The sequence below is a fragment of the Callorhinchus milii genome, unplaced genomic scaffold (assembly GCF_018977255.1).
Source record: "Callorhinchus milii isolate IMCB2004 unplaced genomic scaffold, IMCB_Cmil_1.0 Scaffold5, whole genome shotgun sequence".
In the NCBI taxonomy this organism is placed as follows: Eukaryota; Metazoa; Chordata; class Chondrichthyes; order Chimaeriformes; family Callorhinchidae; genus Callorhinchus; species Callorhinchus milii.
In genome coordinates, this window is record NW_024704746.1 from 4060205 (window position 1) to 4078398 (window position 18194).

The following is an 18194-nucleotide window of genomic DNA, read 5'->3' on the forward strand; positions in this document are numbered from 1 at the left end:
GGACAGTGAGATGCTGGGTGTCAACTACACTGGCTTTGCTGTGACGCAGGATGAGCTGAAGCGCCGCTCGGTCTCCATTGACGACACGCCCCGGGGCAGCTGGGCCTGCAGCATCTTTGACCTGAAGAACTCTCTCCCGGACGCCGTCCTCCCCAACCTCCTGGACCGGCTGCCCATCGAGGACATCGATCAGCAGAACGAGGAACAGAGGAAAGCAGCGCGGCACAAGGAGCTCTTCGCCCTCTACCAGGGGCCGGACGAGGTGAGCATGAATCCCTCCCCCCTCTCCCCCCCATCCGCCCCCACCCCCACACCCGGGCACAACGCCACCCCTCCCCCATCCATAAACACAACCACACCAGGCATGACCCCACTCCCCCCCCACCCCAACCCCTTGGGCCACGTCTCTCCACCCCTCCCATCCACCAAAGGTACGACCCCCCGGGGTCCTGGTGGTCCAACACTCAATGACATCCAGTTGTACCCAGGTTCGCGACCAAACAGAAACATACACACAAGCTGACGGACACACACACAGTGTGGGGGTTGGGCTCGCTCCTGTCCCTCACGTTAAGGACAGCATGGCCGTCTGTGCAGCGGTGAGCCAGTAGCTGACTCGGGCCTTGTTTCTATCTGACGACAGGAGGAACCCATCGAGAGGCACAGCACTCCGGAGCTTCCCCACGAACACTTCGGGCAACGTCTCCTGGTCAAGTGCCTGTCGTTAAAGTACGTTAATCTGCGATTTACACAATAATCTTCCCCCCCCACACACACACACTCACACATACACACCGCCGAAATGGAGACCTGTAGCATAATGGTTAGCACACTTACCTCGCAAGTGAGAGGACCTGGGTTCGATTCCCCGGCAGGCCGAAACGTTAGGCAAGTTTCCTTACTCCACGTGTCTCTGTTTACCTAGCAGTAAGTAGGAACCCAGTTGTTTGTCGATTGGCGGATCACTTTTCTGGGGTTAATAATTACTTCAAAATAAATAATAATAACTATAATGTGGTTACTCAATCCACGACTGTTTGTGCAACACTGCTGCTCGCAATTGGCTGTCGCGTTTCGCCCACAAAATATACAGTCAATTCACCGTACAGTATATCCTGGGAAGCGCTTTGAGACGTCTCAAAGACATGATAAGGCGCTATATCAAATCGAAGGATTATTAGAATTAAAAACATCAGTGGCACCTCACTGATTGTCTTGTTTTGCAGATTTGAAATTGAAATTGAGCCGATCTTTGCCAGTCTGTCGCTGTACGACGTGAGGGAGAAGAGGAAGGTTGGTTGCACATCTCCGCTGTAAACCTTTCACATCCGCAAACCAGCTGCTGTGTACAACATACACCAGCTCTGTCACTACACCTCACAGTCAGTCCCTGTGAAGAGCTTCGAGACGCCCTCCTGACGCTGTGGCAAAGGCACAAGATCTTAAAGGATTGTTATTGGATGTTTTGTGTGTGAGCACAGCCCTGCTCTCCAGCCATAACTTCAGTGTATTGCTCGTTTCTCACAGCATTCCATGTTCGGCGGTGGGTGTTGTGGAGGGGGGAGCTGTGTTGGGGTGGGGCACGTGTAACAGCAGAGTATGCCCCTGGCTTGTGCTCCTGTGATTGAGCCTTGCATTGTCCTACGTGAATGGAAACGGTGACTGGAGTTTGAGGTGAATCTCTGATCTCCCGTTTATCCCTAGTCCCCTCCGCTCCACCATCGGTGGCCGTACATTCAGCCACCATGCCCCGAAACTCTGGAAATCTCTTCTTCAATCCCTCTACCTTGCCCTTTCCCTCCCCATCTTCAAATCCCGCCTGAAGACCTTCCCTTTTGATAGTGCTTACAATCACCTTCCCCCCTCCCTCTCCCCCTGGCTTGGGGTCAGACTCCGCCACTGTCGAGCACCCTGGGACGCTATCTCGCGTGAAGGGCGATACGTAAATGCAAGTTGATACCAAATCATTATTACCATTATTGTTAATAATATTAATATTAATAATAACTGTTGTGTCTGAACAGATTTCAGAGAATTTTTTCTTCGACTTGAATTCGGAGCAGATGAAAGGACTTCTCCGTCCGCATGTGCCGCCGGCCGCCATCTCCACCCTGGCGCGCTCCGCCATCTTCTCCATCACCTTCCCCTGCCAGGACGTCTTCCTGGTCATTAAGGTCAGTGGGCAGAGATTCACTGTGTACGTTTCTACAACATCTTGTTCCCTCTTCCACTCGCCCCCACCACCCTCCTCCTCTCCTGAAGTCACGCTCTTGTACAGGGAGATCTTCCCACGAGCGCCCAGAGGCAAAGCACTCTGACTGACAGATGTTCAGAGCTGTATTAACAACCTCCCCTAGACTCCCTCCCACCCCCCAGTAAACACAATACAATCAAACAGCAGGGGAAGGAGAAAATGAGAACATCCCCCGCTGGTTGATCGTGTATTCTGTAGTGTAGTGGTTAGAGCACTCGCCTCAGAAGCGAAAGGACCCGGTACGTAGGAACCCGGTTGTTAGTCAATTGGCGGATCGCTTTCCGGGGATAATAATCCATTCAAAAAGAAATGTTGGTCACTCAATCCACAACTGTTTGCACAATCGGCTGCTGCGTTTTTTCCAACAGCAAAATCCAACAGTCAATCCAATTTACAATATATCCTGTGAAGCGCTTTGAGACGTCTCAATGATGTGATAAGTCCCTGTATCAAATGCAAAGATTATTATTATAAATCACACCGCTCTCGCCCCCTCAGGGCTCAGGTTTCGAGCACTGGGAGCCCCAACCCCCCCACCCCCCACCCTCGCTCTCTGCGCTGCCGCTCTGGCTATTTGTTCAGGTTGTCGTTGTCAGTGTTGCGGATGGGGAGTAACTGTCTGCTCTGCGCAGCTGGAGAAGGTGCTGCAGCAAGGTGACGTGGGCGAGTGTGCGGAGCCTTACATGATCTTCAAGGAGTCTGACACCAACAAGGTAAGAGCCGTCACAAAGGCCTTGCTGTCTGATCGCCAGCCGCCGCTGGTTGGGTTTACTCACGGCTCAAGAGTGATGCTCTCTCGCCTCTCGGTTACAGAACAAGGAGAAGCTGGAGAAGCTGAAGTCGCAGGCGGAGCAGTTTTGCCAGCGGTTGGGCAAGTATCGCATGCCCTTCGCCTGGACCGCCATCCACCTGATGAACATCGTCAACAGTGCGGGCAGCCTGGAGCGCGAGCACACCGACTCCGACATGGCGGCCGCAGGTCAGTGCCAACACTGCACCGCACTCTCTCTCTCTCCCTTCCACCCCCGCCTCTCGCTCACTCTCTCTTTCTCCCTCCCACTTGCTTCTCTCTCCCACTCCCCTCCCTCTTTCTCACTCTCCCCTCCCTCTTTCTCTCTCTTCGTTCCTCTCTCTCTCCTCTTTCAACCCCTGTCTCTCTCTCTCTCTCTCTCTCTCTCTCTCTGCCTCCCCTCCCCCTCTCTTCTGCCTCTCCTCATCTCCCACCCCCGGTGTCTCTGACCCCCCCTTCCCTCTTTCTCCCCTTCCCCCTCCTTTCTCTCGGCTCCTCTCTCCTTCCCTCTCATCCCCTCTTTTCTCTCTTTCCACCTCTCTGCCTCTCCTCTTCTTTTTTTCTTCCCCTTTCTTATCTCTCTCCCTTTCCTTATATGTAATGTATTCTGACCAATGTTCCTCCCTCATTCCAACGAGCACCACAAATAAAGCGAGTTGGATGATGGGGGGATGGTATCAGAGACATGGATGATTATTGTTGGGCTGTGGTCTTTTCTTGGCAGAACGAAAGGGCTCCTGGTGTGAGAGGAGGAACTCAGGGCTCGTGGGGAGGCGCTCGCTGGAGAGACCCAGCACCGGAGACGAACCCTGTAACCTGAGCAGCTTCAGGCCGGCCACACTGACAGTCACCAATTTCTTCAAACAGGTCAGTGACTGAGCCACACGCACACACACAAAAGCACACACACACAGTCAGTGACTAAACCACACCACGTGTGTCCTGTGCTCCATCCCAAGACCTTTTTCTCTCTCTTTGTTGCCGTCACCAAATGCAGTGCTGATGGTCTTGAGTGACTGTCTGCCATTCGCTGTGCTCAGTAGATTCCCGCTGTTCATTCTTCCCCACTCACTTCGTCAGTTGATACATTAGGTTTATATAATGCTGTGACATAAGACTGCAATCAAAATGTCTTCCTGTCTTTTACTATCTAACCCGCCCCCCCCCACCCCCCCCTCTTTTGCTCCCTCCCTTGCTGCCCGCTCGCTGTAGGAGGGCGATCGATTGAGTGATGAAGATCTGTACAAGTTCCTTGCTGACATGAGACGACCTTCCTCAGTGCTGCGGAGACTCCGACCCATCACCGGCAAGTGGAACCTTTCATTATTCTAGTTTGGTGAAAATTCAGCACTGAAGAGGGTGAGGAGGTGGTGTGAGTGGGGTGGGGGCAAGATAACTAGAGCGCACACATGGGCATTGGGAGGGAGCGGGGAGGGACTCTGGGATGGAGTTCCAGAGAGCGGAGGCAGAATAGTTGAAAGAGCAGATGTTCAGAGCTGTAGTAACAACCTCCCCTGGACTCCCTTCCCTCCCCTAGTCTGGTCCAGTACAATTCATTGTGTGTAACAGCAACATTACATTTAACAACGCCTTTCACGTTGGGAGGATGTCCCAAGGCGCTGGACAGTTGGGTTTGGACCCGAGCTGGGGGTCGGGAGCAGCAGTCGTGGAGGGCAGAGAGGGTGAGGGTAGGAGGGTGGCCAAAGGGGAGGGTCTTGAGACGTCCCTTGAAGGAGGCTAGGGAGGGAGCAAGGTGAAGTGACTGTGGGATGGAGTTCCAGAGGGTGGGGGCAGAGGGGCTGAAGTTCCCGACCACCCATCGGTGGGGTGGGATGGACGGAGGACGTGGAGCAGGCATACATCTAAGAAACTGCGCTGTGCTGTAATTTGGAAGCCGGTGGGGTTGGGGTTCTGGAAGGATAAGGTTGGGCTGACAGCCTTGTACTGTATTATACTAATAATAATAATAGTAATAATAATAATCCTCACAATTGATATAATGCCTTATCACATTTTCAGAACGTCTCAAAGTTCACAGAATATTCTGTAAAGTGTTATGAATTCATTTTTTTTTAAGGGATTATTACACCCCAGAAAGCGATCTGCCAATTGACTAACAACCTAGTTCCTACTGCTAGGCAAAGAGAGGAAAAATACCTGAAGTCACACACTGAAGTTGTTCCTAACGTGTGGCTGGCAGCAATAGAGCAGGACTTCCCGTGGTCAATATATAAACTGAAGCTATTGGGAATTTGGAAACAAAACATAAAGCTGCAACTTGTAATGACAGCAGAAAAAAGAAACCTTTCTTACCAAAGGCCACAGTTAATATAATTATCTTGTTCCTATAATTTCTGCATGGTTAAATGCAATCTATTCATGATCTGTATATTGAGTTGAAGTATAAATTTAGTATCAGTTATAGATGCATGAGACAAGTTTATTCTCAACAAGCAGAAGTGTGTGTGAACATCTGTTTGTATACGAGTGTGAAGCAAGTTTTCCGTGAGCGAGTATGCATGTCGACTTACCCGCACTGTCTGTTATCTACGTACAGCACAGCTGAAGCTCGACATTTCTCCAGCACCAGAAAATCCCCATTACTGTCTGACCCCAGAGCTGCTCCAGGTCAGGCCGTACCCAGACACCAGAGTGAGGCCCACACGGGAGATCCTGGAGTTCCCATCCAGGGACGTGTATGTGCCCTACACCACCTACAGGTACCAGTCGCTGGGCGCGGGAGGTGGGGAACATAGGAACCTGTCCTGCCATTCTTTTAGATCATGGCTGATCTGTACCTCAACTCCAATTACTCCCCTTTTCCTGTATCCCTTGATACCCTTACTGCATAGTTGCTGCAGACACCAGGACTGTGCAAGCATGTCACATTGCTGTGTTGTCACTGAACCGGCCTCGCTGCCCGATCGCTCACTATGCCATCCCCTGCCACTCAGGTGAAATAAGTCACAGAAGTTGTGAGAAGATTGTTCATTTCTCTGAACCGAGTGCATACATGTACACACACTGCTGTGTGTGGCTGAGGCATGTACACACACTGTGCTGTGGTGGCTGAGGCATGTACACACACTGTGCTGCGTGTGCCTGAGACATGTACCTGTGCCCCACGTGTTATTGAGGCAGGTATACACTATGTGCCATGTGTGGCTGAGACATGTACATATACTGTGCCTCGCGTGTGGCTGAGGCACATACACAAACTGTGCCATGTGTGGCTGAGGCACATACACAGACTGTGCCACTTGTGGCTGAGCCACGTTCACGCTCTGTGCTGCATGTGGCTGAGGCATGTACCTGTGCCCCACGTGTTATTGAGGCACGTATACACTATGTGCTGCGTGTGGCTGAGGCAGGCTACTGACTGAGAGGCTTCACACTGCACCGCTCTTAGACAGAGAGTGTATCAGACAGTTTGGCCACAGGGCAGGGAGGAGGGGGGTGGGGAGGGGGTGGCTGTCCACCCTTGTGTGGGACGTTGTGGCCAACATCGTGATGGGCGTAGTCGGTGGTTAACTTTAACCAGAGAGTGAGTAGAAGTTGATGAGATCAAGTGTTTCCTGCACATGAGCAAGGCAGACTCTTCCTCTCCCCTATCTAGTTGAGCTGCGGTTGACATGCTCTGTGGCTGACGCCCTGTGGCTGAGCTGTGGCTGATGTGATTCCCTGCACCGGTTGAGTAGTGGAGCTGTCAGTGTGAAACTGCCAGTAAGTTATTTAGCACGGCGCTCGTCTCTGTGGCATCGCCCACAAAATACACAGTCACTACAGTATAAAGCGCTTTGAGACGTCTTGATGTGATAATGCGCTATATCAAATGCAAGCAATTATTATTATATTTGACAGTAATACTAAATGAGAAGAGGTGTAAATTAATCTAATTTTACTGTGAAGCTTTTGCTGGAAACTAAAAAAATACATGTTTTTCTCCTTTTTTACAAAAAGAAAGCTCACACTATCACAAAAATGATTGGGGAAAAGTCATTTTATATTTGGTATATGGAATAATGGAGGTAAATCCTTCATTCATCCTAAATAAATTTTATTTAAAAAAATAATAATTTGGTCACTCAATCAACAATTGTTTGTTGGACACTGCTGTGCACAATTGGCTGCTGCGTTTTGCCCACAAATACACAGACAATCCACTTTACAATATACTCTGGGAAGCGCTTTGAGACGCCTCAATGATGTGATAATGCGCTGTATCAAATGTAAGGATTATTATATAAATGCAAAATATATAATTACTTTAACCTCACCTGTGCTGTGTTAATGGTCGGTGCAGCACCAAAGAGATGTTTTACATTCACATTGGCTGCTTCCCTTCCTACGCTGATTATAATACTGGGGATTGGATTTTGTACGACGAGAAATATTGTAGTAGGGAAGAGCAGGGAATGGGATTAGAGTAGAGCGCTTCAGTGGGGGATCGAGCACCAGCACAGACACGGTAGGGAGAGAGAGAGCAGGGAATGGGGTTAGAATGGAGAGCTCCAGTGGGGGCGGAGCGAGCACATGGACAAGATGATCTGATGGTTTCATCCTGTGCTGCCATTTCTCTGAGTTGAACTAGTTACTGGGGGACATTGTTGAAGGCGGTCGAGGACGTTTATCTGCAGCTGACGTGCTGCTTGTGATAAACTGTTGTGATCTCTGTTGGCCGAGTGCAACATGGGTGGAAGATGCGCGTGTCTGCGCAGTCTGGTGGCTGGCACTACTCCGATTCCTCCGCTTCAGCCAGGCTGCCTGTGCCAGCTGCTCGCACCATCATTCTCGTTGACTTCACAACGTGGAACCGTCCCTTCCAGTTGCTCCAGAACAAGCCTTTCCTCCGTTCCACTTTCCCCTTTAACCTGGTTTTGCTGTATCTGCCGTTCAGGTTGGCGTCTCCACAGTTACTGAACCACCAGCCTCCTGGTAAAGACAGCAGGGTTGACTTTAGATTCGGTGCAAGTCAAGTCACAGATACAGGTTGCGGTGAAACACACCACCTGCTCTGTCTCAGTCAGTGCCTCCAACAACAACACAACGATACTGTTCACAACCCATATGAGAGGCTGCTTTGAGATGAAGGAAGTAGCGGTATATTTTGATGCACATTACCTACATCCGTTTGATCCAACACCAGTTACTCAGTTAAGACACCAATATAACACGTTATCCCCTTCTCTCCTGACCACTGCAGGAGTACTACCATCTCCTGCAGTACCTTACACACTGTTGTGCACATGTGAGGCTATCATTAAGGTATGTGACTGCTGGAGAGTATAACACAATTGCACGGTGAGAAATGAGAGCCAGTATGTCCTCACTGACATGAATCGTGGCTTCACTGTTACAGCTCAAATCATAGGTTTAGGTCAAAAGAGGACCTTCTCCCAAGGTTTATTACCAGCAGAATGGGGTGTGCTTCCTGGTTCACTACCAACAGAATGGGGTGTGTAATGGTTTATTACCTACCAGTTTGGGGTGTATGTGCTGGTTTATATAGATGTTTAACTGTTTGCTACCAGCAGAATGTTCTGGGACTGTTGTTTTATTGCCAGCAGTTTGTTGTGTGTTTAATGGTCAGTAGTTTAGGAGTCCTATAGCTCAGCGGTTGGAGCACACGCCTCACAAGTGAGAGACCTGGATTCGATTCCCATCAGAACAAAACCTTGGGCGGGTTTCCTTACTCCACATGTAAGGAAACCCGCCCAAGTTTTTGCTCTGCTGGGATATAATCCCTCAAGAAAAAAAGACACTAGTGGTTTGGTCACTCAGTCCACGACTGTTTGTGAGAAACTGCTGTGTGCAGTTGGCTGCTGTGTTTTGCCCACAAAATATACAATTAATTCACTTTACAGTATATTCTGTGAAGCACTTTGGGATGTCCAGAAGACATGAAAAGCGCTATATCAAATGCAAGGATTATTATTATTATTAACACATCACATTTACATAGCACCTTTCAAGTTGGGAGGAAATCCCAAGGCACTGGCCAGTCAGGGATTTGGACCCGAGCAGGCGGTTGGGATAAGGGTGGGTGGAGGGCAGGGAGGGTAGGGGTGGGAGTGTCCCCGAAGGCACAGTCAAAATGAGGGTCTTGATTCAGGCCTTGAAGGAGGTAAAGGAGGGAGCAAGGCGAAGGGACTGGGTTTGAGGGGTTCAGTTGAAGAGTTCAGTCAATCCGTGCCCTCAAGATTCTGAACACTTTCCCCATCAGCCCTGGCTTTCCCTTCTGCAGCGTCAATACTCTCGGCTTCCATACCCTCTCCTTGGAACTCTGGGAATGCTGAATCCCAGGCATCACTCTGGTCTCCCTTTGCTGCGACTAGAACTGTCCGCAGTGCACCAGCTGGGGTGGGAGCAGAGGTCTGAGGTCTACCTTGTACTCGTCATCCTGTTCACTCTTACCTGCTCTGTCCTGCTGTTACACTGTGATGATGGTTTCAGAGATCTCGCTACTAATTCCCCCAAACTTTCTCCCTGGGTGGTGCTTTAAAGGTTAATACCATTCACTTTCTGTTCCCACTGTTTGTACTCCGACCCCAATCTCATCACTTTGCCTTTGTCCACGTGAAACAACATTTGCCACTTGTCAGCCCGACTCTCAAATCTACCCAACTTCCTCGAGCTAGATGAGGGGGGCAGAATTTGGGCAGCTTGTTCCACTATTGTTGACATTCTGTGAAGCCCTGTATCTTAGAGCACTCGCCTGGCAAGCGAGAGGACTTGGGTTCGAATCCCGGGCAGGGCGAAACGTTGGGCAAGTCTCCTTATTCCACACGCTTCTGTTTACCTAACAGTAAGTAGGAACCCGGTTGTTAGTCGATTTGTAGATTGCTTTTCCGGAGGTAATAATCCCTTCAAAAATAATAATAATAATAATCATTTGGTCACTCAATCTACTGCTGTATGCAATTGGCTGCCGCATTTCGCCCACAAAAAATTCAGTCAATTAATTTTACAATATATTCTGTAAAGCTATTTGAGACGTCTCGAACACATGATAAGGCTCTATATCAAATGCAAGAATTATTATTACAAGAGGGGGTTTTCGGCACATTACCTGAATAATCCTCTGCGCAGTTAATGTCGTCCAGCAAGTCGTTGTCTCTATCCCTGGTGGAGAAGCGGCTGCCAGCTTGCTCCCTCATGGCATCCGTCAGGTTTCCCCGGAGAAGGCCGGAAAGGCGCAGCGCATAGCCGGTTTCTTTGCCCCCGAGGCTGAACGCGTACTCGACAAAGCGGCTCTCGTTTTTTACAACCTCCACCTCCACCCGCAGTGTGTGACCTCCTGCCTGTGTCAGGCGATGAACCGTCTCCAGCCCCAGCCAGAACTCGCCTGCAAAATAGTCAGTCAGCATGTTTGGGTTACTGGGTTAGATGCCTGTATTTGCTTTTAGCCGAGGGGTTGTGAGGTTTGAGTGAGTCTCTCAGTTACTACAGGACCTCAACTTTAAATTAGGACAAAAGGGTGCTGAGACTGAGGTAAGGCTCAATTTAGAGGGTGAAAGGCGCTAACGTGAAAGGCGCTGTACAAATGTAATCTTGTTGTTGGTGGGTACTGAGAGGGATTGAAGAGAGAGAAGCACTGGGAATTGAAGAGAGAGATGGACTGAGAATTGAAGGAAGGGATGGATTCGGGACTCGAGAGAAATGGATTGGAGCTCCCTGCTCTAATCTCATTCCCCCGCTCTCCCCTATCATGTCTGTATCGAAGAGAAAGATGAACGAAAGGATGGATTGAGAAGGCAGGAAAGTGGATTGGGCTGTGGTGGGCTGAATGGCCTCTCTGTCACTGGTTAATGGCTGCTGTGTGCTGGCAGTGGGGTGTTTTGCATATGTGTGATGGTCTTTCCCATGTCTGCTCATGTCTCTGTGCGGGTGTAAAAGTTTGTGGTTGGGTTTTGCATCTGGTTGCACAAACCTTGTAAACGTGATTTGTTTACTCATGTTATCTGCGGCGAAGGTTGCTGGTGAAACATTAACCTTGAGTGGATGTTGTGGTCAGACAGACTCAGGTCAACATGATTGTGTCTTCTCATAAGGTGACATGTGAGAGACAAGTCAGGATTTTATAACCGCACAGTGAGCACGCTTCTCCTCTCCGAACACACACTCTCTAGGAAGACACTCTGGCTGGTGACCAGAGGTGACAACCCCAGCCCGGCTTCTCTTCCCTTTATTCCTACGTTCATGAGCAAGAAGGGAATAAGAAGGAGAGGACACTGGCATGGACTAGTTGAACCGAATGACCTGTTTCCATTCCGTGTTGCTCTTAATGATCTGTTGGTGTTGGGGGCGGAGGGGGTGGCGGTTGGGGGGAGCACAGCATTGGTGCATTGGCTGTCCTTCAAGTAGGATGTTAATCCTAGTCCTGCCCGTCTGACACTGTAGGGAAACATAAGAGTTTGGTGGTCTGGGCTGGTGTCCTGGTCGGCAACCCTCCAGTCTGATCATACCATGGCTTTGTGTGTGGGACATTGATGTGCTTCCTACAAATTCACAGTCAGTGAAAGTAACACTTGCAGCACACATTGTTGTGGATTTGGGGGCATGCATGTAGCTCTCACACATCACTGCCCGGGTGCGAGTCCCAGTGTCGGCCTTACCTTCCAGGGCACCAAATCCTCGCTCATAGTTTTCCCAAGGCTGGTCAAAATCCACCGAGCCGTCAATACGCTGCTGGATGACTGTCCATCCACCCTCTGTAAAGACGAGAGGCAAACACGGGAAGTGGTGCTGGGGTTAGTCTACATTACCTAGATACCCAGCTTCTGTGAAGCACTGTGTTATGTGTATAACATATTCTGTGGTCAACATTCTAGGGCTACGCCTTCTAGCACTCCCACTCTCTACTCTAATCCCATTCCCTGCTCTCTCCCCATCGTGTCTGCGCTGGTGCTCACTCCTCCCCTGGAGCTCCCTACTTTAACCCCATACTCTGCTCTCTCCCTATTGTGTCTGTGCTGGTGAAGGAAGTGTGAAGATGGGGATGAATTACCTGCTGTGATGTGACAGTACACATAGGACGCTCCATATCCGTTGGGTTTCACCAGAGTCACTCCGCTCCCGTTCTTGCCATTGCTGTAGATCTCATCACAGTTACTTGGTACGCCTGTGGAGATTCACATAACAAAAATTACAATGCAGAATGAGGCCATTCGCTTCAAACCTGTGCTGGTGCTCGCTCCCCCACTAGAGCACTCTACTCTAATCTCATTCCCTGCTCTCTCCCCATCGTATCTGTGCTGTTGCTCACTTGCCCGCTTGGGCTCTCTATTCCATTACCGTTTCCCTGTTCAATCCCTGTATTGTTTTATATTCTTTTTCTTCAAATATGTGTTTAATTTGCATTTAGTTGCCCAGGTTTCAGTCTGACATGTGACAAAGGGTGATTTGATGTGACGTTAGTAGAACAATTGATTTCCGGTGGAACATTTTGGGGCAAATTTACATACACAGACGAACATGCTCACGCACTCACTCACACGCATTCACTCACAAAGACACACACACAGCTATTTCCTACCGGTGTAATCTGCCAATAGGGCTGTGCTGTCTCCTGGAAGCTGGTGGAAGTGCTGGGGGTATGGGGGCTGTGATTGATGCTCAGGGTCATTCAGGCTCCCCTGGTCGATGGTGGTATCTAGCTGTCAGAGAGGGCAGTGTTTAATATGTTTGTGTCTATAAGAACATAGCCCGTGTTATTAGAGACTGGCCTTAGCTTAGCCCAGTCGGTAGCGCTCTCGTCTCCAGGTCTGAGGATTGTGGGTTACAGCCCCTCTCTTTGGAGCTTTGAGATCACAGTGTTGAGGTAAACCTCAGTACAGAACTGGGTGGGAGGGCGTCCCTGGCATGAGGTGTTAAACTGAGCTCCTGTATGAAAAAGCGCAGTAAGTCTCTCCTGGTGTCCTGGCTAATAAGCCTCCAGATCATTTCGCCAGCGGTGCGATGTAGTATGGAAGGCTTTGCTGTGAGCCCAATGGCTGCTCCTTTAACATAGTTCCTCCGTGACTCTACCTCGCGTGAAGCTCGCTATATAAATGCAAGTTGTTATTGTAGTCACTACACTTGACAGGATGTACCAGCAGGAGCGCCATACTAAGCTGATCTGGGTATGTGTGTGTGTGTGTGGGGGGGGGGGGGGGGGGCTGGGGAGGTGGTGGGGGGAGTGCCACACTAAGCTGATGTTTAGCCACCTTGTGTTCCAGTCTGTGTATCTGCGTTCTCTGTTGCTCCAGCTGATGTTCCTGCTCCCGGATGATGTTGATCAGACTTTTTAGGTTTTTATCCTGTTCTTCAACAAGGACCTGAGTACAAAACATACACAGCGACTGTCACACTCACACACACAGCGACTGTCACACTCACATGCACAGCGACTGTCACACTCACACTCACAGCGACTGTCACACTCACACGCACAGCGACTGTCACACTCACACGCACAGCGACTGTTACACTCACACGCACAGTGATTCTCACACTCACACGCACAGTGACTGTCACACTCACACGCACAGCGACTGTCACACTCACACGCATAGCGACTGTCACACTCACATGCACAGCGACTGTCACACACGCACAGCGACTGTCACACTCACAGGGTACAGCGTACACACGGACTGTGACACACACAGGATACCTGTGATAGAGATACAGCAGCTGTTATCCCATAGTGTACAACACAACACAACACAGAGATACAGGGGAGATAACTGGTGTCGTTTGATTCTACAATCAGAGCAATCACACGCCTGGATATTGCTAAGTCTCCAGCAGTCTCCATGACCACCGCAGCTTGGTTAACAATGTGTCTTGCCCCTGCACCACTTTAACATGGAACACGCCAATTACAGGCCACCAATCTATATTTACACAGAGCCTTGTACACTGGGACCCTCCAAGAAGTTTAACCGTGAGAGCTGGGCACCCGAGCTGGGGGAAGGAGCTGAGAGGCCGGGGAGGGGAAAGAGAAACAAAAACACGGTCAAAAAATCAAGTATCGAGACAGACTGTGAACGAGGGGAGAAAGAGAGAACGAGTCAGAGGGACTCCAGGAGGGTGGTGGCAGGAAGCCTGGATGCCCAACCGTGAAGCTGGCGGTGCTCTCTGAGCGAAGGGAGCGACCATGTCGGTGGGCCTTGAGGGGGTCACATTGTTAGGGAGTCCTGCAGCAGATTGGTTGGTGAGTTTGGAGTCCTGTAGTGTTAGAGCACTCGCCTCGTAAGCGAGAGGACCCGGGTTCGATTCCTGGGTGGGTTGAGACCGTAGGCAAGTTTCCTTACTCCACGTGCCTCTTTTTACCCAGCAGTATGTAGGAACCCGGTTGTTAGTTGCAGATTGCTTTTCTAGGGGTAATAATCCCTCTAAAAAAAAATAATAACTTTTTGATCCACTTTTTGCTGTCACGTGATGCACGACTCTTTGTGGGATACTGCTGTGCGCAATTGGCTGCTGCGTTTTGCCCACTACATATACACTTAACAGTATATTCTGTGAAGCGCTTTGAGATGCCTCAATGACGTGAATAGCTGCCATATCAAATGTAAGGATTACTATTAGGGTGGGGCAAGAATTTGGAGTGATTTAATAATAGTCTTTGCATTTGATATAGCGCCTTATCATGTCTTCTAGTCATCTCAAAGTGCTTCACTAAAAAATATACTGTAAAGTGTAGTGACTGTGTATTTTGTGGGCGAAAAGGTGCGAACAAGGCTCTTGAGCTAGATGAGCATGAAGTGCACCTACCTTTAGCCCAGCGATCTCCTTTAGCTCTGCGAGCTCCTGCTTGGTCTGGCTCAGCTTGTCCAGCTTCTCCTCCAGCCCCTCCACCTTGGTCTCCAGAACGGTCCTGTTCTCTAGGATGCTGTCCAGTTTGGCTTTGATATCCTGGGAGATGGTCTTCAGCTCCTCGTTGGTGCCCCGTAGGAACACCGTGGTCTTCTTCAGCTCCTCCTCGTCGCTCTGGATGGCCTGGGTCTGCTGGGAGAGCTCGAAGAAGGAGCGGTCGAAGATGTTGATCTTCTCGAAGATTTGGTTGATTTGGTTCTTGGTTTTCTGGACAAAGTCCTTCAGGCCGTGGCCAAGCTGGAGAAGGCCATTGGCCAGGATCCTCACGTCGTCCAACATGGCGAAACGCGAGTTCTCGGGGAGGTAGGGCCGGGCACCGGGGTCACTGTTAGGCATTAGGGCTTCAGGGGTGGACAATAGCTGGAACAGGAGCAACGCAAATAAGATCCTCTCTGCCTTCATCCTCCTTCCTCTCGCCTCACCCCTGGCTATGTGCAGCTCAGTAATCTCCAGCATGCTGCTCTATGTATATATATATATACCAGAGTTGCCTCGCTGCTTACACAAACCTACCAGTTGATGATTAACCAGGTTTATTCTTGATTCCAGATTACCCTGAACTGGAATAGGATTAAAGCCGGACAGGAAACGGCAGTGCTGGGGATACGGGGAGGGAGGAATGGAAAACACCCTGACGTGAACTATCTGAAGAGCTCAACGCTGTCACTGATCTTCAGCTTTCAGTATGAAAGCTCTTTATGCTTCCCAGGATCTAGTAGTGTGTTCACATTGAGTTGGGGAGTCACTTGATACTTTGTCTTCCCCATTACCCTCTCCATCTCTTTCCCCCCTCCCACCCCCGTGCTCTTTCTTACAGTGTATTCATTTTGTTGCTCAAGAGCTCCATACACATGTAATTTGTTGTTATTGTCGTAGTTCGCACCCACAGCTTCATTGGCTCCCCTACCTCCCCACCCCGTCTGTCTGGTATCTGGCTGGGAACACTTTGCACGCAGCTCTGGAAATGTACTGCTTGCTTCCTTATCTGGAACCCTAAACTCTGTGTTTGTATGCCGCTGCTATCTTATCCTCTGTCTTATGCAACAGTTTATTTTCTCTGTCACGTCTGACTGCTTAATCTACTAATCTAACCAACACATCTGGATATGCATTTCCCTCCTTACCCCTCCCGCTATCCACCACCCCCCTAGTTTTCCCTTTCACTCCCGAAGAACCCCCACCCTCTGGAATTGCATCCCACAGCCCTTTCGCCTCTCCCCCTCTCTTGCCTCCTACAAGGCACGTCTCAAGACGTCTTCAACCACACCTTCTACCACTCTCCTACACCCTCCCCTCCCTGCCCTCCACCCCTCCTGATCCCAACTCCCAGCTCGGGTCCATCTCTCTGACTGTCCAGTATCTTGGGATGTCCTCCCAACGTGAAAGACGCTGTGTAAATGTAACTTGTTGTTGAAGATGGGGAGGGGGTATCACAGCCGATCCTGCTCCCAGCATACAAGCCAGTGAGGGGCCTTTACAGGGACAGCGAGCAGAACCCAAGCTGATTCCCCCCCTTAAAATGAGGAATAACTTAGTACAGAGCGGCAATGGAGCCCGGGACCTCCCTCGTCAGCAGCTCAGTTTAACAACTGAGACTTTACTTTGGGCGCAGGGAGGAAGATCCCGCTATTATTTTTCTCTCTTGGTGGAAGGAGCCGGACAGGCCAGTCGACCACATTGCATCCAGCCTTTTGGCGAACTGTACCAGGCTTCACGTTTGACAATTTATCCAGGTTTGGGGAATCCCACAGATTAAGCTGCTTCTGATAGCCACAAACGTCACCCAGAGAACTCACAGACACTGCACTTTGCAGTAAATCCTGTGAAGAGCTTTTGGACATCCACCTTATGTCCTCGTGGAGTCCTGTAGCTCAATGGTTAGAGCAATCGTCTCGCAAGCCAGAGGTTCAATTCCCAGGCAGAGTGAAATGTTTGGCAAGTTTCCTTACTCCATATTCCTCTGTTTACCTGGCAGGAAGTAGGAACACGGTTGCTAGATGATTGGCGGATTGGATTCCGGAGCTAATCATCCCTCAAAAAAAGATTGGTCACTCAACCCACGACTGTTTGAGGGACACTGCTGTGAGCAAATGGCTGCTGAATTTTGCCCACAAAGTATTCAGTCATTCACTTTACAGTGTATTTTGTGAAGCGCTTTGAGACGTCTCAACGACGTGATAAGATTCTGTATCTAATGCAAGGATTATTATTATTGTAAACTGGACTGTGTAACTGCGCACTGAATCCAGGATTGCCAACATGACAGATTACACTTGACCATCCTTGTTTCTCCGTGTGGAGAGAAAGCTGCCCCCGATCGGTGAACTGTGAGGTGCCGAGCGGTTTAATAAAGAAGAGAATTCCGTGGTCGCAGATTCCTTTGTGTCCAGCTCCGGTACTGCCTGGTTGTATTGCAGTCCCGCATGTCCGAACTAGAAGGTTCAAAGCGTGGTGAAGCTGGAGTAACCCCCAAACAAAGTGACTTATTGGCTTTTGTGTCCCTGAGACCTGTATTCCACCCAGTCTCAGCCTGTCAGACTGTTCAAACTGAGCATTTTAGATTGCACAGAATTATGGAATTATGGAAAATTCTTCAACTCAGTTTTAATTTAAAAGACCATTTTCCATAGCTCCCGTTCTCTTCCCTTCCATTCTTCCTGAAATCACAATCTTCAAAATCCCGATCACGGTTTAAAATGCAAAGTTTAACAAAATAAACTGGTTTGTGTAAGGAGAGATGACATTGGACAAAGCACAGTGTGTGTGTGTGTGTGTATGTAGATGTATATCTGTCTGACATGTGTTGTGCACGATTGGGCGTTCACCAACAAATACACAGTCACTACACTTTACAGTAAATCCTGTGAAGCGTTTTGTGATGTCCTTCCGACCTGAAAGGCCCGATATCAAATGCAAGAGTTATTATTATTATTTTTCTGTGTGTGAGTGAGTGTGGGCTCTGATGACACGGTCACAGGAAAATTCTCTCACAAATAAGCCAAGCTCCTGGCTGCCCGTGTGTTGCTAAGTGGCTGAGACGTACGGTTGGTGATGTGTGTGTATGTGTGGGTGTGGGTGCCAGGGAGCCGCAAAATGATTCTGTTGCTGCCAGGTGTCTTTCACCTCCAAACCCCGGGTTTCCTTCCTGTAGGAACTTGCTCTACGTCTACCCACAAAGCCTGAATTTTGCAAATCGCCAAGGTTCAGCGAGGAACATCACGGTGAAAGTGCAGTTCATGTCGGGGGAAGATCAGAGCCACGCCATGCAGGTATCTCATTACGACTGTT

General features: G+C 49.6%; 2 protein-coding genes across 4 annotated transcripts in view; one reads left to right on the forward strand and one right to left on the reverse strand.

Moving 5' to 3' along the window:
- Positions 1 to 18194, forward strand: part of dock7 (dedicator of cytokinesis 7) — a 51169-nt gene that overhangs the window by 5109 nt on the left and 27866 nt on the right. For all 3 annotated transcript variants that reach the window (XM_007908952.2, XM_007908953.2, XM_007908954.2), the window contains exons 6-15: positions 50 to 262; positions 644 to 729; positions 1227 to 1293; positions 2025 to 2174; positions 2887 to 2967; positions 3068 to 3233; positions 3769 to 3911; positions 4257 to 4350; positions 5602 to 5764; positions 18058 to 18175. In XM_007908952.2, coding sequence (XP_007907143.1) covers positions 50 to 262; positions 644 to 729; positions 1227 to 1293; positions 2025 to 2174; positions 2887 to 2967; positions 3068 to 3233; positions 3769 to 3911; positions 4257 to 4350; positions 5602 to 5764; positions 18058 to 18175 — 1281 coding nt within the window. The remainder of the gene's footprint in view (positions 1 to 49; positions 263 to 643; positions 730 to 1226; positions 1294 to 2024; positions 2175 to 2886; positions 2968 to 3067; positions 3234 to 3768; positions 3912 to 4256; positions 4351 to 5601; positions 5765 to 18057; positions 18176 to 18194) is intronic.
- On the reverse strand, positions 7030 to 15376 carry angptl3 (angiopoietin-like 3). The gene is made up of 7 exons (XM_007908951.2): positions 14805 to 15376; positions 13250 to 13360; positions 12580 to 12700; positions 12052 to 12165; positions 11660 to 11755; positions 10114 to 10389; positions 7030 to 7976 (listed from the first exon to the last, which is right to left on the reverse strand). The coding sequence occupies exons 1-7, from the start codon at positions 15360 to 15362 to the stop codon at positions 7777 to 7779; spliced, it is 1476 nt and encodes a 491-aa protein (XP_007907142.2). The 5' UTR covers positions 15363 to 15376; the 3' UTR covers positions 7030 to 7776.